This window comes from Oppia nitens, unplaced genomic scaffold (assembly GCF_028296485.1).
Source record: "Oppia nitens isolate AA-2021 unplaced genomic scaffold, nextdenovo-longstitch-racon4-pilon3 scaffold8_pilon_pilon_pilon, whole genome shotgun sequence".
Taxonomy (NCBI): Eukaryota; Metazoa; Arthropoda; class Arachnida; order Sarcoptiformes; family Oppiidae; genus Oppia; species Oppia nitens.
Genome location: NW_026533252.1, coordinates 2,354,570 through 2,369,471, shown reverse-complemented (window position 1 = coordinate 2,369,471; position 14,902 = coordinate 2,354,570). Strand labels below are relative to the sequence as shown.

At 20.4% G+C, this 14,902-nt stretch overlaps 1 protein-coding gene across 1 annotated transcript; it reads left to right on the top strand.

Moving 5' to 3' along the window:
• The first annotated feature begins 3,718 nt into the window (after positions 1-3,718).
• On the top strand, positions 3,719-5,295 carry LOC128964156 (calcium/calmodulin-dependent protein kinase type II subunit gamma-like). The gene is made up of 5 exons (XM_054310716.1): positions 3,719-3,820; positions 4,150-4,368; positions 4,626-4,740; positions 5,051-5,120; positions 5,260-5,295. Exons 2-5 carry the CDS (start codon positions 4,179-4,181, stop codon positions 5,293-5,295), a joined length of 411 nt encoding a protein of 136 aa, XP_054166691.1. The 5' UTR covers positions 3,719-3,820; positions 4,150-4,178.
• Positions 5,296-14,902: the final 9,607 nt, after the last annotated feature.

Genomic DNA, 14,902 nt, shown 5'->3' with positions numbered 1-14,902 from the left:
AAATAGGACGGAAATGATGCTTCAAGTAATACCCTTAAAATATATGGTGGTTATCGAGGCCAGTGGCAAAACATTATAAATATGTAAATTTTAGTGTATATATGTATACTATATATATAACACGATATTTACTACTTGTGCTACAAATAAACAAAATTATTTACATATTATTATAATATGATGAAGACATCATGAAATCCAAACAAACAAAAATATTTAACTATTTCTACTGGTATATGATAATAAATAATTATTGAATAAATATAAATATATATATACAGTATATAAATAAAAATTTTCAATAACCATTAAGGCATTTTTATATATAAATAAATACTGTAATATTTGTTATGTAATTAAAATTTAAGGTTTAAGCGATTATTTATATTAAAAAACCCGATTATTAATTATAAATTAACGGAACAAATGAAATACCAAAAATGAAACAAATTTGATGTACATCTCTAATACATAAACTCATTGCACACTCAATACTGGACTGGTAGGAAAAATAACTCACTCATATATATATATTGAGCTCATACCTACAACCACCACACCCAAACACATATAACCGGTGACACCAAAAAAAATTAAATATTTAACAATAAATCCAATACTTTGTCTGACACTTTGTTTTATTGATGTCGCCATTTAATAATATTAATAATAATATCAAGATTATTATTATAATATCTATTTAAATAATATATTAAATAACTTATTATGGACTACAGTTTTGACGGATAAAAAAAATATTATTAATTCAAACCAAATATTATCTCAACTTTTCTCTCGATTTTTTTCACATAAAATATCTGTTTTTAAAAAAACTACGAAAAGATTATTTCTTATGATAATAACGTTTACTTCTTATATAATATTATGAAATATCTTTTTAACAGAAAATTATTTACTATAATAAATACTGTATTATTTATTTATACTGTATTTACATTATACTTATATCAAAAATTAAAAACAATTATCAGATACTGAAACGAAAATTTTATGAATTGTTATACATTTTAAAACTCAATATTTTAAATAACAACTTAATAAGATTTTTTTTGCTAAAATATTTCGTAAAAAAATAATTAACTTAAGACATATTGTTATAAATTTTAAATAAGATTCAAATTTTTTGAAATTAATAGTAATTTATTATATTTAAAAAAAAAGTTTTTTTTGGGAGACATTCAGAAATTTAAGTAAAATGAGAAAATTGAAAATCAAAAGCTGTGTTTATATTTTACTATCATTTTATAGCAGCTATACTTAAATTGACTTAAAATAATGATTATAATAAAAACGAAAACATTAGGAAACTATATAACCATTATTACTATTGTTAAACATTGTATCCTATAAAAACATTGGCTCATCTATCATACAAATAAGTTGATTAACACACAATTATCATAATGAATGAGATAATATTTATTTTTCAAAATCTATGAAAACTTGATACTGTTTATGTATTTTTTAAAAAATCTCAAGAAAATAAATTAGAAATTGTAATTTTAAAATAAAACAACATTAATAATTAAAATTTTATTTAAAATCAATAATCAAATGATGAGTTTGTCTACTTATAACAGTCATAGAAAATCTTATTGATCCATAATATAAGTAAATTTTATGTAACAATTGTTTTAGAAAATCAATTTGTTCATATAATTACTCGACAAAAATAAAAAAACAAACAAATAGATTATGATACAAATAAAAATAAAACAAACAAACAAATAAATTAAAAAAAATCAATTGATTCTCAATGTTTTTCAATGATATCACATAAAATTAATTATTAAAATATTAATTATTACTATTATGATTATTGTTGCAATTTTACACTTAATATGATAACTTTTTTGCAAAGCAATGAATAAAACTTTAAATGGAAATGATATTATTATTATAATTATTAATTATAAATATTAAATATTTTAAAATTATATATAAATATGAAAATTTAAACCATACATATTATATACAAATATATATATATTTAAAACATTTTTTATATTTATTGTAATGATAATTTTAATTATTATTATTATTATTGGTACCATATAAGTTGTTTTAAACTTGTTTTCATTAAAATATATTTACTATACACATATTATTATAATCATATTATATTGTTTGCAATTATTATGTTGTTATTAAGATGATATTATAAATAATAAATTTTGTTTTTATTTGTTAGTTTTCATAATATTTTGTGATTATTTTTTAGATAAACTTTCTTATCTAATTAAACTTTTCTATGTTTCCAATAATAAAAACTTATAATATATATTATATAATACTGTATGATATATATTATATATCAATATACCAATTTGTTTAAAAATAATTTTAAATAAAACATTACTTTAATATAAATAAATTGAAGTTATTATTTTTTTCGAAAATAAATAAAACTTTTAAATTAAGATCTCAAAAATAAATGAATTCAATGAATATGTAATTTATTATAAAAGTTAATTGATTATTACCATTTACTGTATAATACTGTAGGTACAGTACACTAAATGAAATAATTTTTTGAAAAATAGGTTAATTTACATATAGTACTGTACTGTATAAGCGCTTACATTAAACATTTATTACTGTAATTATATAAATAGATTTTCATTTCATAAAATACATATTAAATACAATAGAGAAGAAAATGTTAGATAAAAACATTACAATACAAACTGTTATATTTGTTGTCAAATATTTTGGTATATTTTTGACATTTTCACTCAGTTTTACTCTTAAGATATTAAATATTATAAATGCTTTATTTGTGTGATAAACACACTTAAGACCTCTTAAGTCCTGTTTTGTCATTTTGTTTGATAATGTCTTAATACGTGTAAAACATTTAGAGGTAATTTATTATAATTATTATGAGATATTGATATATTGATTGTCATTTAGAAAAAACTATCATTTAATAAATAAAGATATAATCATAAAAAATATAAATACTGTATATCAGGGGTTTCCACTCTTTATGAAAGTCTATTTTTGATCTTTTTATAAGCCATTAGTGCTATTAATCCGTAAATATGATATGTTTTTTAGATTAACATTTAATCTTCAATTTTTTGCTAATATATTTTAAGGGCTTTTGTTACTTCAAGTACTTAGCATTTTATAACTTTTTAATTAATGAAATATCAATTTTCAAGATCTATATAATTAATAAATATTTTTTTGACTAAATTTTTTTGTTATAAATAATATTTGGATACTATTCAATAGTATAATAGACTTTAATTATATTTATAATTTTTTTTATTAACTTTAACCACTAACACGATATAATATAATAGATAATTCAATGCTAACAAAAAAAGGCTCCGCTACTGACACTTGATAGCTGTTATTTTTGTTAAATAAGACACACATACACAAACACACACATATATATATATATATATATAAACACACACACATACATACTGTACATACATAATACATACATACATACACATAACACAATAGTAAATGTTATTCATTTTAATGAAGTATTATTATGTGTCAATACAGTACATAATGTATCGCCTAAAGTATCGCTAAAAAAACTGTCAGATAAGGTATAAAAATAAGTCAATAAATTCAATATAATGCATATGAATGCAAAATATAAATAGACATCACATAAAATTTCTATATATTTTTTTATATAAAAATCTAGATTTTTTATTAATATAATAAAAAATTGTTCTCATTTTTTAAAAAGTTTAAATAATAGTCTCTCTTTCTCTCTTTGTATATAAATTCATCGCTACATTTGTGTTGTGAAAATCGATAATATTGAGTAAATGCCAATTATTTTTAATTTATATATTAACTTTTACTATTAGTACAGTACTATACTGTACAATACTATTTGCATTTTTTCTCAATACTCTAATTCACACAAAATTCTTGAAATACTTATTTTTTTCTCTCAAATATATATTTATTTATATTTGAAAAATCTTTTAATTTTCTAAAAATATCACTTTTTGAACGTTAGTGGGAAAAAATTACTTGATACTTTTTCTATTTTACTATCAATTATTTTTAAAAAAAGCAAACAACAATTGTGCTAATTTTTAATTTTTAAATGAATATTTATTGATATAAAATAACTACAATTTATAGCCAACACAATAATAATAATAATAATCATAATGAGTGCCGCCGTAGACAATGAATTCAAACAATTGATTATCGGTTTAACTGAACGCCTAATCACTGCCATTAACGCCGCCGACTACGACTCGTACACCAAATTAGTTGACCGCAATCTGACCTCATTTGAACCCGAAGCCGTCGGCAATATTGTTGGCGTCGAGTTTCACAAGTTTTACTTTGATTACTGTAAGTGTTTTGATTTGATTGGATTTGTTTTTATTAGATCTGCAAATTAATTATTTAATCCGTTTGTATAATTAAAATATAAATAATTAACTAAACTGTCAGTATGTGTGTGTGTATAACAGTACCGTATATACACTATATGTATGTTTATGAGTATATGTGTGTTGTTTGTGCGTTTATGTAAGCCTTAAATTATTAATTTGAATTAAATCAATAAAAACTATTTATCAAAACTAAACACATATATATACACACAGTGTTAGCCAAAGACAAAGCGCCTAAACGGACATCAATATTGTCACCAGTGGTCCATAAATTGGATGCAAACAGTGCTGTCATTGCATATGTAAGGCTCAACCAATCTGTCGACAAGTGAGTCAAATCATAAAATGTCATTAATTTATTATTATTATTAAAAATAGCAAATTATTTTAGTAGATAATTGAAATATAAAAATTAATTGTTTATTTTTGATTTATTTTAATTAAATATTTATTGTTTTTAGAAAACAATTCTCTATAATAGAAATAGACAAAATAATTTTTTTTATCAACAAATATTTAAAAAACAATCACAATATTTAATGATAATTGACAATAGTAGATTTAATATAAACTAAATTAATATATATATATATATATATAAATTGATGAAATTAAAATATATATACATTTGTATATAGAGATGGAAATGTTGTGACCACACGGGGAGAGGAAACCCGTGTATGGCATAAAAAAGATGGTCAATGGCTGGTAAATATAATTTATAGTTAATTAATTTTATTAAATAAAAACAATTTATATTATATATGAATTATACAAATAAAATAAGTATGTATACAAATCTATATACTGTAAAATCATTAATCATAATTATATAATAAATCTACAGTTACTTCACTTTCATCGCTCCGATGTTCACCTATAAAGAGATAGTTTATTATTAAAACTATCATTAATTATGAAAAATATTATTCAGTAAATATTAATCAGAAAATATTATTAAATTCAAATTAAATTTTAAATAAAAATTCCAATGTTTTATATTCAATAAATATAAAAAATCATGAATTAAATAATTTTTATACTAAATAATAATTTTTTTAAAAGTTATATTTTATTAAAAATGTATGACAATAAAGTTTATGAAAATAATAAATTTAATTTTATTTCTAAATATTAATCAATTAATAATTAATATACAATCATAATCAATTTATTATAATAATTATTTTTTGGTACAGTATAATACAATTTTTAAAAATTATTTTAATAATATAGACATTATTCATTTAAAATGTTTGTAAATTATTAATTTACATAATTTAATTGTTAATTTTTATTTTTAAAAATAAATTAAATATACATGTACTTAATGTTTTATATACATACAGTTATAAGATATAAATTATGATATTTTAATACAGTAATTGTAAATTTATTGTTTTTAATCAAATTAACAATCAAATCAAATTAAATAAACAATTATAGGAAGTTTCTAGAAAATTTCTAACACTTAATACCACTAGCCTATTGCGTGACTTATTCGCAATTATTAAAATACTAATATTAAATATAAAACATAATACACTTTATATTGTGATTGATTATTTTATGCTTCAATGATGCATTTAAAATATATATTTAGTTATTATTTTATTACATTATTCTATATAAACTAATTTATTTGTTATATTTATTTATTTTATTATTCAAATATCTAAACGTAAAAAATGCTAAAAGACATATGCATTTACAGTACTAATAAAATTAGTAACAATAAATTTATGAATACACTTTAATATTATAATTTATTTATTAGAAACTATTATTTTTAAATGAAATCTTTATATTTACAAATTTATTTAAATATATTTTTATATTCATTATAAACTTTATATATCAAATGTTAATAATAATTATTTTAGTTAGAAATATATTTTTATTAATTTAAATAAATGCATACAAATATGAATTGCATATTATTATAATAATATTTTTATTGACTGAAAATATAAATACACATTTAGCTAAATATATAATAATAACAAAATAAATTTTCAATTTATCAACAAAATTTTAATACTACAAAAAATATGGACATAAATGATAACAATGACAAAATAAAATAAATAGTAGACTAATTTTAACACAACAATAATAAAGCAAATAAATACATTGTAGAGTATAATTGAAAAATATATATTTAAAAAATTATATATAAATAAATAGTATCCCAGAAATAATTAAAAAAAACTCCCTGAATAATCACATATGATTTTTCAATTTAAAAAGTATTCAAATTATAAACAAATGAGTAGACGAAACCATTTTTTCTTCAAATAAATAGATTGATTGATAATTATTTTTTTAAAATGATTTCACAAAATAATATTTTTGTCAAAATCTAAAACTGATGGTAATTATCGTCTCCATCCAAAGCCATCCATACCACCGAAGTCATTGTATCCGCCAAAGCCACCCATATCTCCGCCACCACCACCACCATAGCCTCCCTCCTCTTTTTTCATTGGCACGTGCACAGGAATATGTACGGGGATATGAACGGGCACGTGGACTGTCTCTTTGTAAGGCACCGGCACATACTGTTTGACAGGTACGTGCACCGGCACGTGCTCAACCTTCTTTTTATGACAATTGTTAGATCCGCCCAAAAGAATCCTATAATTAATTATTTTTTTAAAAAAAACATTAACATACAAACAATAATTAATTAACAAAATAATATTATCGATAAGTTTTTAAACATTTCGGTACTTACAAATCCTGTCCATGTCTACGTTTTCCCGATTTAATGATGGTCGGTCCGTGACCACATTTATTACGGCCGCCAAGCATTATACTAGATGTGTATATATATATAAATAAATAAAATATTTTTGAAAGTATTAGACGGATATGGGATTGACGTACAGATCGCTATTTTTGTTTCGTCGATCCGATGTCTTAATAATTAAGGGACCATTTTCTCCATGTTCTGTACAATCGGTAAAATAGATATAAAGATTAAATACAATATATAGTATATATTTTAGTCATTGAAGATATATATATATATATATATTTATTTATATAGTATTCGGTAATCATTGACTTACCGAAAGACTGTACGTAAATAACTAACACAACCAATAGTGTGGCAAAACTGAGAAGCACTTTGGTATACATTTCTATATTATTGGAAATAAATTGTTTCAAACTTTTTAATAAAAACGATAAAACAATGTTTCAATTAATGTATGTTTACTATTGAAAGTCAAACAATTGAATGATTGAAATCGAGAGGTGTCTCATGAATTTAAATATGATTTTCCACACCAACTAACTTAGTCTACTATTTCAATATAGTTATGTAATATTAGTTAAACACATAGTTTTGCCTAAATTATTATTAATAATAATGTAATTAATGTCAAATTATTTTTTTCTCTCATTCCTAATAATAAATAGTAATTGTGTTTATCTTGTGTCGACTCATAACACACAATGTCTCAGAAAAATCAGGAAGAGGTGGTATAACTTGAGGTATAATTTATTTATTTTTTTAAAAAAACGAAAGCAAACCTTAAGTTTGGGTCATTAAAGTATAATAATAAAAAAATTATATTATATTTATTCAAATTTAAAGGAGTGGTTATTATCACACATTTAATATAATAATAAACAGAAGCACTTGTGAAGTGAGAGGGAAAGGGAGGGCTGAACCTTACAGTGAAAATTTCAAAAGAAAACTAATTGTGAAAAATATGTTTAGTTGTCACACAAACGTATAGCCGTAGGACATAATAATAATTTTTAAAAAAAATATTATTTAACTCTATTTATGACATTATAATATGATATGACATTTGGGTGCTTTACAGAAAAAAAATAAAATAAAATATTTATCACTGAATGCATTAATAATTGTAATACTCAATATTTATTAGTATTATTTTAATAAATATTTTTTGTCTTAAAAAATATGTACTGAAATTGAGTCAAAATAAAATAAAATTTAACATCAAATTCACGCACCCTTATTGAAAATTAACTAATTTAATGTATTATTATCTCAAATGTTTACTACTTTCAAAGGGGGTTTCCCTCACTCACTCACTCTCTCACTCTCTCTCTCTCTCTCTCTCTCTCTCTCTCTCTACAGTCTATTAAATTTAATAACATGTCATTTAAATTAATAACAACTAAATGAAAATAATAAACATAGTTTAAGAGTATAACCTGTTGATATTAAAATTTAATATATTTAAAAAAATTATTTGCTAAAATAAAATTAATTTAATGTCTAAATTATTTAATATCATAATATGAAATATTTTATCGCTTCATTTGATTAATTTAATTTAATTTACTTTAGTATATTCATTTTGTAATCTAATGACATTTTCATTAAAATCTTGCCACAATTTATTATATATGATTATATTTTTTAATAGTTAAATAATAATAAAACATAACTAATTGTAGAAAAGTTGCTTTTAACTAAAAACTATAATAAGTTAAAATAGCTAAACTAAATAAAATTAATTTAAAAACTTGATTAATATTATCAATAACAATGATTTGATGTATAAATTGTTATGGAAAAACTAAATTTAATAATTATATAAAATTTATTATATCATACAATTGATAACAAATCACTACATTTATTCTAAAATTAAATTTGTATAAATATTAAATTATAATAATAACTTTAAATATCATACTATATTTGATATAAAATAATAGTTAAATATAATTGACTATAAATGTCTTTGAATATAATTTCAAATGACATTTTAAAAATTGACATTAAATTAAAGCAATTTTGTTGTTGTTTTAGTTGTTTTTATTTCTTGTTTTATTACTTTTTTTCTCTTTCTAACCAATATGTATGAGATAATTGTCTCAAATTATTATTGTAATGAATTTTAATTTGAATTTGAAAACAATGTTTGTAATAACAAAACAAATAACAACAAGAAAGCAATAAACAAAAACAATAAAAAACACAATTTATGAAATCACTTAAGATATTAACCTTATAAATATTTATTGCAATAATTTATGTATTAAACAATCAACTAAATTGATTTTTACGCTTATAAATTACTAAATAATAAACAAATAATCTCTAATTTAAATATTTAAACATAATTTAAATGCTCACAAATATGGCTTTTTTCCTTATAATTTAATAGATTATTATGTATTTATTTGTGCATTATTTTAAACATACATACAATTATATATTAGCCAAAAAATCCACAAATTTTCGACTATTATATACTTTAGAAAAAATTGTTTTCTTTTTACCAAAAATTAAGTAAATGATATAATTTTCGGTTTTTTCTATTCTTAATTATTTCCTATTAATTTAGTCTTTATTTAATTAAACAACATTTTTGTTTTGTTATACAATTTACTTAACAAACTGTAAAAATATTATCCTAAATATAGATATATTGCAATATTTATAAAAATACAATATTTTACTTTATAGTAGACGTGTATTTCTAAATAAAATTCAATGACATTTTTAAAATTAGTTAATACTTTTTTAATTAAAATCTTATTTTAAGCTGTATATTGTGTCGATTAAATAAGTTAAATAAGTCTAGGAAATGTGATTTTTTGATGTAAAATTTTAAATAAATCAATATAATTAATGAAAAAATATTTATATCAATAAATATATAATATTGTATACAATAGATAAATCAGTATTACACTGATTACAAATATTAAATATATATTATTTTATAAATAAAAAATAAAATCAAAAAATATGTTCAAAATCTATTTACATATATAAATAGTTCGTTAATTAGAAAAATCTATTTCACAAAAATTACATAATAAACAAAATATATATTTTTATATACTATTATATACACAAATAAATTATTTGAAATAATTATTAATGTAGTCATATAAAATCATTGATGCAGTTAATTAAGTGCCGGATATTTGTCAACAAATAAAATTAATTTTATTTTTCATTTTTTTCAATTTACATTTAAGTGTTTGTATAAATGAGATTTAAATATTAATAATCTATTAAACAATAATTACATTTATAAATTATGAAACTGAAAAAAACATTAATATAGTGATCATACAGTATATTTTAACATTTTTTATTGTAAAATATTACATAAGTTTAGTGTATCAAAATATTGTCATAAAAATAATATTCAAGATAATAAATAATTCAAAACAATAAACAATAAAAAAATATTAATTTTTAAAGACTGTTGCATACATTTGTTGTATAATGAAATGCCTAACAATTAATTAGGCGTTTAATTGTTTGTGCGCTCACTGTTAATACTATTTATATATCACTATTTGATTATCAGTTTGAATATAACAATAATTGTTAACATTGATTGAATTCTCCAGTAATTATATATATCATTAGAAAACTAATTGGTCAACATATTGGACAGTCAAATATAAACAGATAGAGCACTGGTATGTCTGAAATAGTGTGGTATATCGCGGCATTTGCCTGCGGTCTCATTGTGTTCAGTCTAATTGGTTTCCTATTGATCCAATGGTGCGGTTTTAAGAGCAAAAAGTTTATCGTTAGATATCAAGGTATCATTAAAATTCATTAATCATTCATTGATTCATTGATTCATTGATTCATTGATTCATTGATTCATTCATATATTGACTGTAATTGAATTAAATCTAATACCTATATCTGATAATTATATTTTAAGGCAAACAAAGTTTATCCAAATCTGATCGACAGATCCGACACAATGCACTTCATTCGGGCTCCACTTCATCTAACAGTTGACTAAAATTATTATTTATTATAAACTAATTACATAACAAATATGTAATTTTTTGCAGCTATTTTTAAATAAAAAACACATTTATATTTTAATTTCTATTAGTAGATATTTAATATTGTAAATAAAACAATTGATTTTTTTGTGAACTATTTTTTGAGAAGTTCAGATTCAATAATTTTACTTTTAATAATTTATTATCATAATTTTTTTTTGATTATGATAAGATATAAATCCGTACTTTTTGACAATTTAATAATAAATTTTTAATTTAATAGTTTATGTTAGTATTGATTTATCAATTGTCAAATAAGATGTTATTACATATGATTTTGATTTATATATATATATAACAATAGTATTAATACAATTTGAGAGCCCTAAGAGACACATTTAGTACTATAGTTAGTTCAATCAATGAAATATCTGTGCCATAGACTCATCATTAATTAATCATAATTTCATATCATAATCATTGTTCATTAATGTTAAACAATTAATTCATAAACAAATTAATAATAAATTTATGTCCATTAGATACTCTTAAGATATAATTTGCAGATTAGATCTAAAATATGGATACATTATATATATTGGTATAATATTGGTATAATTTATTGGTAGTATATATAGTACATTGTAGGTACTGTATAATAGTAGTGTTAATTTTTATATATATGTAAAGTATAAACACTATGTTTGAAAATAACTTTAAAATATCTATATTTCACTAAAATATAGCAATAATTTAATTATCAAATAGACTTAAATTTAGCATTTTTGCCATTTATAGAAAGTATTCACTTTCTATATGTTTATTACTTTTCAAATAACTGCCGACTATTTTATGGGTCAAGTATTGCCTAAAATCTCTATATAAGGGTCAGCACTGACCTTACATTTTATGCTTAGATATACCTGTGCTTCACGACTGCAACATATAAACTAAATTGTAATACAATTTCATATTAAAATAAAATGTTTTAATAAAAATAAAATTAGTTTTTTTAATCTATTGGTGCGTCAAATGAGTAAATGCCGTAAAATTCAACTAATGTTTTACATATATATATATATATATAGTATATTATTAATTGTTATTACTTTAAATATGTGAAATATACGACATAAGTACTAATAATAAATAACTAGAAATTCAATACTTTTGTCATATTTAGAATATATTCAACTTTCTCTGAATTTATTTCCCATCAAATGTCTATTTATGGGTCAAACTTTTTAATTCCCTATTTAAATGATAGGACTGACTGTAATATTTAATGGCAATAAATGTAAATGTTGTACTATACATAATATACAATACATATTCAATAAATAAAACAAAAAATACATAAAATATTAATTAATCAAATAATATGTTAACTTTTTTTAGTAACTAATTAATAATATTGAATATATTAATTTTATTATTTAGTATTTGTTTAGGGATAGATAAAATTGTAGCAGAAATTTATTTAAAATTGTTTTTTTTTCATTAATAATTTGAAGATAAAATATTTACTACTAAAAAGACTCAATGAATTAGTTTAATAATTTCAGTTTTATCAAACTATACACAAAAACATAATTTTCAATTACAATAATATTTTAATCCATAGTCTTTATTTGGCACAAGTAATTGGTCACAAAAAAAAAAGAAACAACGGATCTATAATTTGCAAATTTGCTAACAATACCAAAACAATTTGATTTTATATTATTTTAATTAATATATAACTATATAAACTATAATCTAATTACAGATAAGAAGCTAAATATAATGGCGATAAATGGCATTTAAGACCTGTTTTAGACACCAAGTCGTTGATACCACTTATTTGCGCACATATTGACTATTAAACAGTCTTTGACTTGTGTTTAGTGACAATTGGTTGACAGACAAGTGGTGGTCAATAAGTAATTGACCTCTGATTTGACATCTAATGATTGTCTGAAGTGGTCATAAGATTAGTAAAAATAGTTTGCAATTAAATATGGCATAAGTTTGATCACTATTTAAATATATCATTTTTTGATAATCATTAATATGATAAAAACTTTTATTGAGTGAGTAATATAAACATTAATATGTACACAGAAATTATTAATAAAATAAAATAATAAGAGTTTTTAAGTATTATTTTTTAAAAATAACTATTCAACTATTTTGGATTTTGGTACTAACTTTTTTGATAATTTCTAAGTAAATATTAATAGTCTAGTAATCGTTTATTTCAAAATTTATTAAACTTATATTCAAATGTATAAATATGTTTACTCAACAATTTAATGAGTTATTAATAATCAAATATTAAATATATTATTTTAAATTTTTATAATTTATATCTTTGCTGAATATTGTTTAGATTAGAAAAAATATTATTATAAATATAATTGAATTCCATTGAAAGATTATTAAAATATTTAAATATGAATGAAATTAATTTTAAAATAAAAAATATATATATATATATATACAAATTTACAAAGATTTACAAACTTTTTATAAAAATATATATTTGTTTCAGGAAAACATCCTATTATTGACAAAAATTTAAATTATAAAACAAACAGTAGATTATCTAATTAGGTTATACCGGTAATAGTGTTTATAGTGTTATAATTTGTATAATAAACAAAAAAATAAATGAAAAAAGTATATCAATATAATTAGTAAATTATATCATCAGTTTATTGACACCTCAAGTGATGATAACAGAGAAGAGGAAGGGTCTGTCCTCTCAAATACAAAACAATAAAAAAATTGGTATAAAAGCAATAGTAAGTCACTAGAAATTTTAACTAATAATAAAAAAATAATATTGAATTATTTTATCAATCAAATCCAACTCAAAAAAAATTGCAAAATGAATGCTAAACTGATGTTTGTATTGATCGCTTTGGGTTTGGTTGGACTGGTCGTCAGTCAATCGTCGAATCCATCATCAGTTCCCGAACCTACCGAAGCGTACGGCTGTCATCGGGGCTATTGTTGGTCTCGATGTGCCTTTTTAGGCATAAACAACGAGTGGTGTTGGCAAACACGGGGCTCACAACTGACCAATCAGTGGATCTCATGCCGAGACAAGTATGACTGTCACCCGAAGTTCAACTGTGGTAGTCTTTGCTTCATTTAAATCTATTATCTAAAAGTTATATTTAGATTATATATATTTATTTTTTTTATATATAAAATTTTATTTATTGTAAAATTAAATTATAAATATATGGAATTAATATTTATTTAATTTTTGTAATACTTAACCATGCAACTAACACATGAATGTTATAAAGTATATATTGTTTGTATGTGTCTTGTAATGTATTTATTTATTTGTGATTTAAATAAAAATTTGAAAACTATTACAATGGTATTTTGATTATAATATATCATTATAGTATATAAAATATATCAATGACAATATATTTATTTTTATATAAATATCATTGCAATTAAAATACAGTATTCAACATTTAAACTACTTTCTATTAATATATCACTAAAAGATTTAAAGTTAATTATTATTTAAAACTTAAAATATTATTAATAAAATAAATTATAAAATTAAGAATTTTGTAATAATAAAAAGTTATTTAAATAAATTATTATTATTAAATTTAACACAATTAATAGGTTTCTCTATTATTATTATTAATAATAATTGAAGTTTAATAAAATGAAACTGTCTAATGCATGAATATAATACATCAGTATATTTTTTCTAT